We start from the raw sequence: 14,765 nt of genomic DNA on the forward strand, positions 1-14,765 counted from the left end.
AATTTAAGTAAAGTTTTTGTTTTGTTTTAAATTTCCTTCTTCAATGTTTAAGATTCATCTGGTTGGGTCCGTGTCAAATTTTTGTTAGCTTATGATATGCGAACTCTTTTTGCCTATTACTTTCTTTTCGCTAGTAATAAAATCAACTTTTTCGATTGATTGTTGGCTTGTTTTTTTTGTTCTCTCCTACAATCGATTTCAGTCGATTGCGTCACGTGAGATATTTCGATTTGGTATATAGTTTTTTTTTATTTGGTGAACATTATCCTACTGTGGTAAATGTGTGTACAAATGTGCTAGTTGGTTTTTTGTTTTTTTTTTTGTTTGTGATTTATTTGTTGCATTTATCTTACACCGTTGGCATGACGGGCCTTTGATTGGTTTAATGAAAGTTGGTAACTTTCGGGAAGATTTCGTTTGCGTCACGTCCGTGGGCCCGAATAGCGGCAGTAGGATCTCCCGAGTATGTCCTCCGGTGGGATCGATTGATCGATTGGCAGCATGCCTTGTGCTTCCAGTTGGTCGCGAACCTGCACGGATGGAAGGAAGCATAAAATTTTCATTAGCTCAACGTTGTACAAATTTAAGTTAGAGAGCTGATTGTGTTACAACATTGTAACAACCACTGACCTGTTCGACTTGTTTGAAGACTCTAATTAAATTTTTCCCCGCCAGTTTGGCGATATCTTCCTCGGTCCACTTTTCCGAGATCAGCAGTTCGGCGAATAGATAGGGATACCGCGATACGTCCTCCAGTCCTTGTGGTACTCTGTTGGTAGAAGCGATGCGATTTTTTGTTGTTGTTTGCCACATGGAAGGAAAAGTAACGTGGAAATCGAAAACAGCAGAATTAAAAGTTTTGTAAAAAAGTTTCCACTTAAACTGCTGATAGTAAGTTGCTCTGCTAAGTACATACTAACTGGTTTTATCGTCCCACACAGCTTCAATGCTGTGTGAGCTGTTTGCAAGCGAAGTTTTTGGTGCATACGATTAAGCATACTTTGAGTTGGTTACAAAAATTGTATCTATTTAGCTTGTTTGCTTTTTACATTCCTTTCCATGTATATCCTACCGAATCCTCGCATTAATTAACACACTTTTATCTCACTGAGCACCAAAAAGATCTGCAGTTCAAAGTTTAAATTAGCACTTGGAGGAGTTCCCAAAATTTCCCGCCTTCCCTAGCAACCCCCTTTTAGGCCACGCCGTGGAAGGCTTTCAGGTATAAAACTACAACACCCACTAGTTAATTAACTTACAGATTGACGCCATCGTACCCGGCACCGATGCCGACGTGGTCCACTCCGGCAACATCCCGGATGTGATTAATGTGCGCTGAAGCCGGCCAGGTGATTCGGGAGTTTAATTTTTGCCATGCACCGGAAGTCCGCCTCGCCACGTCCGGCCGGTTCGACGATGATGAAAACGACGGTAACGATAACGACGCAAGGTGGCGGCCGCAGTTCGGTTCGTAACACAGTGCGAAATGGCCAGCCGGTCCAGATTAGGTCGGGCAAGATAGAAAGATAAAACAAGTAATTTAATTAAAAATGGATTCCCTAATTAAAACAATTTGTAATATCGTACACTAAATGGCGCGAAACGTCGAAAAGAGCGGATGGAAACGACCGGTAAAGGGGATTGGATGTTGTGTAAAACAAATAGGAAATTGTGAGAACATCAGAGATATGCGCTACTGATACTGTCCGCTTGAGATGTATCACTCGAACCATACCTTGGTTTCGGGCCACCACTAAGCTCGACAGTGAACCAAAAGTAAGTCATTCGCTTAGAGTAAACAAGAGAAGGAAGTGCTAATTAAAAGTTTAGTCATGATTCACCACACTGTAAGAACCAACAAGCTCATTTGCTTTCGCCAACGAACGTTGGTTGATTGTTGACTTGCTTCGTCATTAAATAAATTCATGACGGAAAAGTTTGCGATTATTTTTATGAACGACTCTACTGGAAAACTTCCCTTCCAACAACCGTCATCAGGCTTTTGTGGTTTTCAACGCAGATTCCCAAAGAAAAGTGTCAGCGCGATAGTCATTTTTTACGGCTCATTTCAATTGCTAAGCCTTCTAGTAGCGCAAACGCTAAGTATGGGTAATCCATCCAGCGCAACTTTGCCCCATTCAATGGAATTTCACCGGCTTCAAGCCGGTTTGGTCGTCGCGGAAAATAATGCTGAACCATTGGAAATAATTGCAACCTCACGATAGCAATCAATTTCGATGCCTTTCATCGCGTGCGTGGTTTTTCAGCGCAAGACTTCTCGATGGTTGCTGGCTCTACGCTGCTGATACTGGCTGTGTTATCCTTTCTCGACTTGCCTTGTCGACACGACAATGCAGCTAGCGAAACTACGGAAGCCGCAAAGCAGACGCGGCGGTGGTGAAGGCAGGGTTGAACTCGGTTGCGGTTTTAACCAGCTCGATGGAATGTTGTGCTTAAAATGCGGTAGTCATCGACTAACAGCGAGCGGTTTTTGTGAAAATGGATTTTATTCAATATTTACCTTCGCTGTTTTCATGGAACCCGATTTTGTGAACACATGCTTTACGTATATTGGGTTTCGGAAATGGTAACGGTTCCGTATTTTTTTAGTAATCTAAACTACAGTCAGTAGGAATCATGATAGTCAGCAGCAGTGATCACAACGGAACACTGGATTTAGTCACAAATATTTAGCACTATAACTTAGGACTTCATTTCACAGAATTAAGAGGTGCAAAAGTCAACTAACTTTCACAGAAAGAAAAACTTTTATTCACGGCGGATACGTATTTTACCTACGACTTGCAGTTCTCATCATTGTCTGTTTTAGAACTACAGAGAGTTTCTGTCTCTGCAGCGATCCGTACAGTTATTTTGGTCATCTGCCACTGGAAGCACTGGATGGGAATTTATTATCGCCTCGATTTTTGTCAGAATAGTGCACATATTCTCAAACGATAGGGGTGCCGCTCCTAGTAGCCAAGAGACATGATTTTTGACTACTTTAACGGCTGCTTCCCATAAGCCGCTAAAATGTAGTGCGAAGTAATCTTTTTAGAGCAAAACAAAGCTTTTTATTTCTGCTGTGCTTTGTATCATGGAAAATTTTACAGCTGCTAGATGGTATGTTTATTTCTTGATATATTTGAAATAAGAAGAATACTGCCTGCTGGGTTCTACGTCGGTAAACAAACGAGACAAGAGATACCACCGATCTAAGTATAGCGAGAGATTCTCGGGATTACGCCATAGCAGATATCGCAGAGCAAACTGGATAAATTTCGTTTTCACTCGTTTGATGCGTATGCTCCCAAGTAACAAATTGAATTTTAAGGTGCATTTGAAGAGGTTTCCAGCATTTTCTTCTTAAAACCGATCATAAAACTTATAATTCTACAATATTGCGATAAAACAGCCATAAAACCCTTATTAAACCAAGGAGGCCCACACTAAAGAAGGTTCTCAAGAATAATTCCAAAGGTCCTTTTAAAACTTGTAATTTTTATCGTTATCTATTTATAGTGACTTTCAAGAGTCGCTTGAAACTAATAGAAAACCACCACAAGTGTTGCTGATTTTATAATAGTCTTCTCAAAGAACGCTTGCAAGACAACATACACTTTTCGCAGCCTTAAAGTTTTTAATTGACTGAGAGCTATAAGAGAAAAAAGCATTCACAGATATTACTTTTCCAAAATGGATATAAATGAAAATTGAAAATAAAAGTGGTAACAAAAGCAGCTGCTTTGTTGCATATAGGTGACAAATTTTTCATACCACGCTCAGTTTGTCGATGTTTTCGGACATGAAAGTTAGAAAATTTTAACGCGCCGGTTATTTTTGCTAGATTATTGAAAAATTTAATTAACAAAAAAAATTCAATAGTTTCATTAGAAAGTTGATAGCTACCAAATTTTTAACATAAAACCCTTTTATGTGTTCAAACATTTATTTAAATAGATAAAATCACTTATGGTATTGTAAAACACCATGTTTATAAACGCCCAATTGGCTACAATTTCAAAAGTAGTCAAAACAGCCCTGTTCGCCATTTTTTCAATGGTTTTATCTAAATCAACCAGAAAGCGATTCCTAGACTAACATTTCTTGCACAAGGCAAACAAAATTTTTCCAAGAGGACAATAAGTTCATCTATACTTATTGCATTCTTGAAAAAGACAAGCTGCGCTTGAATAAGAATTGTTAGAATTACTTAAGGGCACCAAGCTTTTTCGCAACCATTCTAGTATAAACAAAGAAAACGTCGACGAAGTGTCGAAGTGTGCTGGAGATTCATATACTTCCCCTTAGCTCGATAATTTTAAAGTACAGCAGACATGTTGATTGTCAATATAAATTGATTTCCAAAATTAAAACAGGACTGCATGACAGTTCCATGCGGAAAATTTATTCGACGGAATTTTTTATACACTTTATCGTTACCATCACTTTTACAAAATACGCTTCAATTGCTTCAATCCCTTCAAACATTTTCCAAACAAAGACACCGTGACACCAAACAAAAACTAGTGATATAGAGGCCATTCAGTTTAAAAAATACAAAAAACTCTAGAGTAAACCCGCACCGTCGCCGGCAAAACACAATCGAACCAAATTTATCTAATTACATACAAATCTACCACTGATAAATCATCACCGGCACCGTCATTCCCCAGCTCTGTTGCTCTCGTCATTCATTTTGTGACTCCGCTGAATGTTTACATGAAAGAGTTTTCAAAATATTGGGCCGATGTTTTGGTTATTTTCCGTTTGAAAGATCCATATTTTTTTTAATTTTCTCCGGGTTCAGACATTCGTTTTGACAGATCAGTTGTTTACGCTAGAATATTCTTTCTTAAGAGTATGATTTCTCTTTCAAGAATACACGGTTTTAAGAGAGTTTTATGGCAGTATTGTTAAGATAAACCAATCTTGCAGAAGAATGTCATAAATTTTTGTCAAATTTATTGCTAAACTTTAAGAAGCGTCGTTTTTAAGCATAAAGCAAGTATCCCTTAAAACTGCTTATAAGGTGAATTACACTTATGGATAATACAGTTTTATGAGTGTTTCTTCAAGTCTCCTTCAGTCATACTTCAAAAATATTAATTAAATAAGATAAAATTCACTTGAGGAAAAACATTATAAAATCTGATACACTTAGCAACGCTCTGAAAAAAAACTACTATAAGAAATGAATAAGACCAATTTACTTTTGGATTGTTACTATTTCAAATAAAGATAACTCTCCGCTTTGATTCAAAATTTTGCGATTTTTGAGTGTCTTGTCGTCTCTGTAATCTACAGTCTCTGTTGGTTTTTGGGGATTACGCCATAGCAGATATCGCAGAGCAAGCCGATTGAGGACACCACACAATGCTGCAATTTCCTAGTAGCGGTCGAGCTAGAGTACAATGTAACGATTTAAGGCAGTTTCTAAATTTACACCATCAAATCAAATCAAATTTACAAATACATCGAGTAAGGCTTGTAATAACGCGGCGACAATCCTCATTTTCCCAATAGTTTTCAATTAGAACTGTTTTCCAGCTAAAAACAGCTTCAAATCATCAACGTATTCAAGTCGGCAACCGACATCCAATAGCAAAGTGATGTTGTTCAAAACAATGACAAAAAGCAATGGTCCCATATTACTACCTTGCGGATGAGTCTCACCTGGATTCGACGCTATTGGTTGGCAGATACTATGTTGAAATGGCGTTAGTGCTGTCTCCGTCTCAATCAAACCTGGTCTTCGTGATACGTTCAAAGCTCGACGACTTAAACGATGGGGTAGTAGGTTCCTGACTTGCGCCGATCTGCCCCCTTGGATCGGGCTCTCATGAAGGAGAAGAGTCAATCCTTGCACAACCTCACTGCTTACATAGATAACCATGGGATCACAACGAGGCGACCACAAGCAACGAGTAGCGGCACGTAGGTGAGACAGTAGTAGTTAGTGGCGAGTGTTAAATTTGCCATGACTGCAGTTGAATGTGAGCAGAAGATACTCGAGGCTAGTACTGCTTTGACTGCTGAAAACGCAGTTAGTGAAGCCACTAAGAAAATTGCTGAAGTATCAGAGACGCCGAAGGAACCAAACGCCATCTCGTACGGAGGAAAAGAATTGAGAGAAAGCTAGGAACTAATATGAAGAGAATCCGTACCAAGATGAATGCAGCGGATGGCGTATCGTCGTACGCCAGAAGGACGGGATGAAGCAGAAACAAAATGAAGAAGCCTAAGGGTGAAGCGCTAGCTATCGAAACGAACGGCAACGTTGGGTATGCAGCGATCTTTCGAAAAGTATGCAAGGCACCAGAACTGAAAAAGTTTGGCGAAAAAGTGGTAAGGATCAGGCGGATCCAAAAATAAGAGATACTCTATGAGCTGCAGAAAGATCTATCGGTCAGGAGTGCAGCCCTTAAGGAGCTCGTTGACAAGGTATTGGAACAAGACGCAGACTCTAAAGCGTTTTCCCAAGAAACTACCACAGAAATTACGACAGAGTGAGTTAGGCGACGCACCGTTGGTACGGTGGAACGCAGACGGCGGCGATTTGCCTTTCGACTGCAGCAGTGCTCAAGCTACTAAAACGTGCAAAATTGAAATTGGGTGGTCAGTAAAGCAAAGCAAAGCCTAGGTGCTACATTCCGTTATCGAAACTTGACCTTCTGTTTTTATACGACAGACTTCGCAGCCAGCTGTTAGAGTGCAGGACAATTGCAGGGCCAGTTGCTAGGATCCTATTGACTCGAACAGACTCTCCCAGCCGTGAATCGAACATACGACGACTGGCTTATTAGGTCAGCGTCATACCTCGAAGCCAACTGGGAGGTGCTGGGTGGTCAGTATGCGTGTTTAAAAACACCCGTTGCATGGCCAAGAAAATGGCGCATTATTACTAGTACTCGGACTTCGGACACCAAGCGCTAAACTGTTAAGGTCCGGAAAGGTCCAGATCATGTTGTAAATGCTGGATCTATGCTGCCAGGAACAAACGTCGTTAAAAATATAAGGAATAGTAATGGTCCTAGGTTACTTCCCTGTGAAACTCCTGATCGATTGCAAAAACTGTACGATTCAGTAGAGCCTAACTTCACTGAGAGTTTTCGATTTGTTAGATAACTCTTATTCAGTTTTCGAAGCAGGATTTGGTGGTCGATTCGATCAAAAGCAGCGTTAAGATCCGTGTTTGTTAGTGATATCAACTTGAGCTTCGCCTTCAATCTGACGAAGACAAAATGAGCAGAACTGCAGAAGGTATTGATCGATTTGATTGAGCGTTCGGGGGAAAGCCATGTTGTTCTATAGAGAGTAAGATTTCAATTTGTTAAACAGTAGATTTTGAATCATGTCAAAAGGTCGAATGTGTAAATGAGATTTTTTTTTTGTGTTAGCTAATAACACCAGTAACCGTTTCATGCAAAACAGATGCATTCAAGTGAATTTGCATCAGTGGGATAAGCGTAAGAGAGAAGACAAAGAATCTCTCATTTACACCCTCATTTACAAAATTTGCCCGAAACCCGCACCCGTATCCGTACCCGCCGGGTTCGGGTCGGGTTCGGGTATTGAAAAAAAATAATTTGCGGGTTCGGGTCGGGTACGGGTTCTTAATTTTTGTTTTTAAAACCGGGTACGTGTCGGGTCGGGTATCTCTATTGACCTTTTTAACACTAAAGATGGTCGGGTACCCGGGCCCGTCCCGTACCCGTCGGGTTGCGGTCGGGTTCGGGTATCAAAAATAATAAACTTGCGGGTTCGGGTCGGGTACGGGTTTTGAATTTTTTTCTTGATCGGGTACGGGTCGGGTTCGGATATTCAAATTTTCATACCCGACCATCTCTACTGCTTGACGAGGATGCGTTGGAGAGAGTATGTACCATACTGAGAAAACTGAAGCCGCAAAACGCTCGGCACCCAGATTACTGGTGGAATGAGATACTTTCCAGGTAACCAATAAGCATTACCAATGCTATTCCAATTGTAAGCCAATAAGCATTTAAGTCACCTTAAATGCTTCTTTAAAATTATTTTGGTAAAATATATGGCTACTTTACTACAACCCTTATACCCTTATAGTGCTGTGCTGGCCATGCTGGTTTGCAGCTGATTACAGACAAGAAGAATTTGAATAGAACTTTGGAATTTGGCCAATTAACAACAGCTATGTAGCTAAGCTAGTATACAGCAGAGTGCAGTAAAAACGGCTGAAATACCAATAAACGGTTGATTTACTGCTTATGATAATGCATATTAAATATCTGGGTTATCAACCTTTGCACAAGTTATCTCACAGCCAGAGGACTCATTTAGAGAGTCAGAAATGCTGCGGGCCGTGAAGAGTGTAGCGTGGTCTTCAAATTAGTTAGGGATACATAGAAAAAGTAGATAAAGCGATGCAAGCACAACTGCTACAAGAAGCCGATGTCAATTCTTGGTGTGACGCGTGTGGAATCGTGACGCACGGATGGGCGAAGAGGTCACGAGCCGTTCAAATGAACCGGTTCACAGGAAAGAGCGTTTCAAAGAAAAGCTCCTGAAAAAGAACCACCGTTCTCTAAATTTACCCGAATATGGCACCAAGCACGAAGTGGTTCGTGAATCGCAATTCACCGAACTGTCAACTTGGCGGACAAACGAATAGTAAACCATGAGCCGCTCATTTGGAACGGTTCGCGGTAGAAAATGAACGGTTCAGAGCTGCTCATATAAAAGATCCGTTTTCCCCTAGAGTTTTTTTGTCGGAAGATTTGACCACTGCTTCCCCTAGAGTTCTGAATTGAGAGACTGGCCATGTCACTCAAAAACTCGCATCATTAAACCAACGACACTCACTGATTACGTGAAACGTGTGTCGCTGGTTTAATGATGACAAGTTCTCGCGAGCTACTGAGTTGCCATGGCCAATCTCTCAATTTAGAACTCTACTCCACCCCACCTCTATCGTTTCGGAGAAAATAATACACTTTGTGATGTGTCCACCAACACCATTTTAGAAGAGAGGGATAGCGTTGATGGTCTGCAAGTCTCGAATGATGAAATGGACGGCAGGATGGTCCGTATGGAATCCCTAACGTTGTTCTGACGGCATCAAAGCAAGCGTTTCTGCAAATATTCAAGACAGTGCTGCTACAAGAAGCTTTCGAAAACGGAAGTCCACGGTAGATGCTTTTCGGACTGTGGTCGAGTGTGAAGAGGAGATCGTTTTTGTGCTGTTGTAACGATCGACGTACAAAACGTCTTTAACAGTGCTAGTTGGCAGGTCATCCTCGTCGATTCGCTGGATAGAATGCAGGTCCCGGGATATCTATGCAGAACTGTGAGGAGCGACTTTCGGAATCGGGTGGTTGTTTGCGAGACCACCAAGGGGTGTAAGACAATGAACATTATGTCGGGGTTTCCGCAAAGCTCCATCCTTGGCCCGACGTTTTGGAACGGGATGTACAACGGTGGCCGACTCTGAAGCTACCCAGAGGTACGGTGCTGGGTGCAGAGTTACCAGTGTGGATAAAATAGGGAGTGGGAGGCAGTATGAGTATATCGCTTGAATGATCTCCAGCGGCATCATACTTGTGGTAGACAATTACCCCTATTCTGCGAGTCACATGACTCAATACGACAATTGTCACTCGCCGTGACCCGCCACGGCGAGTCGAGTCACCTAAGTGACAATCGTGTCACCTAGGTAAGAAACCCTTGTCACCTAAGTGACCTAGGTGACAATTGTCACCTGATTCGCGGTGACTGCAACATAGTCACGTCACTCGCCTCGCAGAATAAGGGTAAATGAATGTTACGGGCGAAGAAATACCAGAGGAGATTGGAAGTTGGTGCGGGAGGACTCGTTGGTTACACGGTAGATGGGCGCACCGACTCCTGAACAAAAGACATGAATAAATCGAATTCTTCTTGACCCAGTTTCTATCGGATCAAGGCTGTTTCCGGCAATACCTGCATCGGTTCGGGCACTACGCAACGCCAGTCCGTCCGGAATGCAGAGGGACGGTAGAAATACCACGGCATACGGTCTTCGAATGTGCAGGATTTGCCGCGGAGAGATGACCAGCGTACTACCGATGCCGGTTCGCACGTCTCGATATCGAGGGTGGAGTGATGAGCTTGACTTAGCAGCACCGTTTATGAACAGAAATCCTGCGATGGAGGCCAGGAAATGATGGATATTATGTTAGCCACCATCTCTGAATCGATTCACGTCTCGCCAGGTAACGAAGCAGTGCAAAGGCATACCCTCCTGTCTCCCGAAGAAATACTTGTTGGTGGTCCCGAGAGGTCAGAAAATGGACGGAGAAAGTAAGGAGTTTTTCAATGGATAGGCACAAAGTACAAACAAATTGCGTATTTCTCATAATACCATCACACTACATGCAAACCTTTTGAAGGATTTTTTCTCCTTGTCACAAAACACACACACCTGAGCGTCGGATCAACTTCGTGTATTTCAATCAATTTCTAAACCTTTGTTACTTTGTTATAGTAAAACAAAAGTAAAATGTTAGCTAAGATATCAGGAGCATCTATACTGGAAGAACTTTTACAAGCCGAAAAACTTATTTTTCGATGGAGTGTTGTCGGTGCCAAAAATGAATAGGTGTAATCCCGAGTAAAAAATCAATTGTGCAAAAAATAATCGTGCTAAGAAACAGCAAAAGGTGTGGTTTGTCCCATCTAGAAAAAGGGCGATCGGCTAGCTTGCTGTAATTACCGCGGCATTACGCTGGTCAACGCCATCTACAACGTGCTCTCCCAGATTTTGTTACGTTACCCCCAATATCAAAAGAATTCGTAGGGCAGGCGGGTTATACGGGGGTCCGTGCTATTACGGATCAAACTTTCCGTCTCCGATGAATTCGCCTGTAATTTCGGGAGTACAATGTGCCCACGCATCATATTTTCGTGGATTTCAGGGCAGCATACGATACAGTCGGGCGCGTACAACTATGGTGGATAATGCACGAGAACGGTTTTCCGAACTGACACAGCTGATCAAATCTACCCTGGTGCGAGCGATTGTGCAATGAAATCCGTTAGCTTTAAAAATCCCACCGGCACCAGGAATAGAGGAGTTCAACGTACTAGATGGCTCGACCGATAAAGCCGACCTGCGTGTGTCGAGACGCTTAGCAAATTGGCGATGACTGGCCCAGGACCGAGTACAGTGAAGAGGAATTCTGGATATGTCACTATGCTGTTAGAAGAAGAACATCAGAAGAAGAAAAAGTTGACACTTTGTAAAATTTTATTACCTTTTTAGGAGCATCAGATCAAGCGGAATACTATAAGTTTAGTGAAAGAAACTGAACCGAAAACCACCACTGTTGTAAGAGAATCTTTCTAGTTTGTATGTCAGCGAATCGCTTGATTTTTCCATTTCCAAAATTCTGCTCCAGTAACAGAAATACATCTTATACTTTATTTTCCGACAGCAGTTTTGTTGACTTTGCGTTTTCGGAATTATGATTAATTCTCAGTCATCCACAACTAGCTCATTCATTTCATATATAAAAAAAACAGGAGAGATGAAAATTTACTTGCAACAAAATTCCAGGGAGATACAATTAAGCTTTCCCGGAAACTGTTTTGCACGACATCCGCCAAACATTCAAAGCTCTATAAAGTGAAAGTAATAAAACGACATATTTCCTGTTTAGAGATAGTAGTCCTGGTTTGCAGCATTTTAGGGACATGAATTAATAGTCGCTTCCGTTCCTGAGGGTTGAAGAATTCCGAAAATTTTGAGCAGTCAATTTGCGTCTTCTTTGGAAATCTGCTGCCCTGCTGTCTGATGGTGCATCAACGATTTGCTTGAAGTGAAGAGAAAAATTAAAGAACACAACCGAATCTGTGACTTATTGCTGTTCATCAAATTTTAGAGAAATTCATGTTTGATGTACTTGACTAAGCAAATAATCTTTGGGTATTTTTTGTGGTTATTTTAATAAAATACACAATGTAACATCAGAAAATTTTGAAGCGCGGTTTGAATGACAGAACGTTGTTTGACTAAAGTGAGTTTTTGAGTGTCTTAGAAGAATAGGAAAAATGAATGAAAGAAAAATCAAATTGTGGTAATAGTTTAGAATTTTCTTTCATTCAGGAACATTGTTTATTAAAAGTACCCAGTAAACAATTTGGTTTATATATTTCGGTTGTAAGTGAGAGATACAAAATCATATCCGCACGAACAAGTTATATTTCACACCACATAAGAACATGTAAGTACCAAAGTGGAAGCGATATACGTGCATAAATTTTGATAATTCTATCTTGCATTCTATACAAAAACTTTTGGAATACGCAACTTAACACTCCTTAATATACGATTAAGATATAACTAAATGTTATAATTATCTATACTGCTTTATAATTCACAGATATAAGTTATATAAGTAAGACGACACACACGACTGCAAAACAAATTATGGTACACTTCGCTTTGATATACTCTAATCATTATGCAATTCCAATGTAAATTTGGCATGCATACGACTTAATGTGAGCTTTCTATTACGATCTTGTGGTATCTGGGTATACATTATTGCAGTTTATACGATTTTGCTGTCAATAAGTTAATTTGTGGATGCAACGGTAATGAAAATCTTCCTCTTTTGTCGTTAACCATTACAGTCTTACATCAAAACGATTGGGTCCGTTGAAAAATGATGTTCAGCTAATTTATTAGTATCCATCGATACTTATCGTAAAAAGACAAGTATGGTAAGTTAATTACGTGATTTGTGATTCCAAAGAGTAAACGAATCAGTTATGGAGTGTGATGGAGTGTAGTCATGAAGAAGAATGATCTTGGATTACCTTGTTAAGCATTTTAAGCGTTCCTCAAGTTGAGTCAAGTTTGTCAAAGTAATTCGTTCTTGTGGTTCATTTATTGTGCTTGAGATTTTAAATAAATTCACTTTTAATTTTCTTTTACACGTGTTATTGTGCCTCTTTTTTTCCCTGCTAGTTTGATTATAATTATTAAGTGAGTTAGTCACAACCCACATATTTTTGAATTTAGGATTCATCCCTTTGAGTTGCATAATTGGCAAAAGATTCCATTTCAGTATTTAAATACCAGCCTATACTGGTCTAAAAATGTTGAACTGGCGAGCACATTAAGTTCCAAATCCGGAATGAATTTTAAATATCGATTAAATATCTCTCAAAATCCAACCCTGCGTTTGATTTAACAATGTAGGTAGGATCTGTAACCGATTGACTTGCCCGAAAGAGGACTGACTGTCTTGCATGGCCGAACGGTTGGGATTGCAATTAATCTTACGCTCGCGTTTTTGCTACTAATTTCCATGAGGTCTCTGAAGTTTCCATCGGTTTTCTTTTATTGGTAAAGCTCGAACCGTGGAAATGGAGAAGAAAAAAAAACGACGCAGAAATCGGTTTGTGCGGAAAAAAGTGACTTTTTCTTTCCATTCACTGCTTCCATGCGGCACATTTTCGTTCAATTGATCGACACAGAGACACGTGAAAGCTTTTTTTATTGCACAGATCAAACAGCTTTGAGATGGAACGTTTGGCGCTTCCATAGGTTTGATTTACATACCGACGAATACTCACCCACTCAAGATGAGAAGGGCAGAATCCTACGTGTACCAGCGTGCCGGTTGGTATACATACGACAGGGATCGAATTGTTGTGAAAGAAAAACGAAAAGAAAAAAACTTGGCGATGATGGTGACGTCTATGCCACGGTGAAGGATAGGGAAATGAGATTAGCCTGAATAAACCCTTGTCTGTCTGGAGTTTGGATGGGGAAGTGACGCCCCAAAAAGTGCCAATCATGATAATTTATGCTGTTCGTGTGGTGGATCTTGTCGGTGGAAATTCTCGACCTATGAAAAAGGGCCGACGACGCGTGCCGAAAGCTTGATCGAACTTTAAAGTTCAGTGTGGTGTGAAGTTGGGTTCGATTGGATTGGTTGGGTTGGTTGGACTCTGGAAAGGTCCCGCTTTAATTTGTTCGCTAACACGTGCCGTTCTGTTTTAAACGAAAAGCTTTACTACTTAGATTGGAATGGTAATTCCAGTAAAATTCCTCCGTAATATTTTAAAAGGGTAGCTTATGAAACGACAATTCTTGGGATTTTTTCCTATCGAAGACAATAGCAATGTCATTATCATCATCATCATCAGCATCACCATCAGCATCAGTATCAATAAAGTAGTTGGAAATTGCATTTCCGAGACTCCCTGGCAGTGTCTGTCAGGCAGAGCAAGCATTCCTGCTGCATTCCCTATCAGCAAAATTGCAACACAATATTAAATTCCTACCGACAGGAACTGCTTTAATAAAAATAAACAGCCAGCTGATGGCAGCATCCATGCCATGCCAGCGTAAGCCAATACTCGCGCACCAATCGACGGAAGCCATCGCCCGATCGGTTTACTTGCTAATGGCGATACTTCTTTGTTCGACTACTACCGTCGAAAGATTTACGTTTCAATGTCAAAACAGAAAATGACGAACAGGTTTTGGTTCTAAATTGTTATAAATTGCTGAACAATATCCTCTTAACCGAAGTGGTTGATAAACATCTCAAGCTGAAAATCTTACTTCGAAGCTACCGCAGCATTTGAAACCAAGTTACTTGCAACGTTGACGAAAGTCTGTGTGCCGGCCGGCCGGCCAGCAATCTATGCTACATAAGATAACATACTGAACGAGACATCAGCACCAGTCGTACTGCAAACCCATCAAGAAAAGGTGGCTTTCCACGTACAAA

At 40.8% G+C, this 14,765-nt stretch overlaps 1 protein-coding gene across 1 annotated transcript in view; it reads right to left on the bottom strand.

The window, feature by feature from the left end:
- Window positions 1-422: 422 nt before the first annotated feature.
- Window positions 423-14,765, bottom strand: part of LOC128742832 (dipeptidase 1) — a 39,946-nt gene continuing 25,603 nt past the window's right edge. Inside the window, exons 6-8 of the mRNA XM_053839310.1 lie at window positions 1,260-1,335; window positions 631-769; window positions 423-530 (exon numbers count right to left, since the gene is read on the bottom strand). Of these exons, the coding sequence (XP_053695285.1) occupies window positions 423-530; window positions 631-769; window positions 1,260-1,335 (323 nt within the window). The remainder of the gene's footprint in view (window positions 531-630; window positions 770-1,259; window positions 1,336-14,765) is intronic.

Source organism: Sabethes cyaneus, chromosome 3, assembly GCF_943734655.1.
Source record: "Sabethes cyaneus chromosome 3, idSabCyanKW18_F2, whole genome shotgun sequence".
Taxonomy (NCBI): Eukaryota; Metazoa; Arthropoda; class Insecta; order Diptera; family Culicidae; genus Sabethes; species Sabethes cyaneus.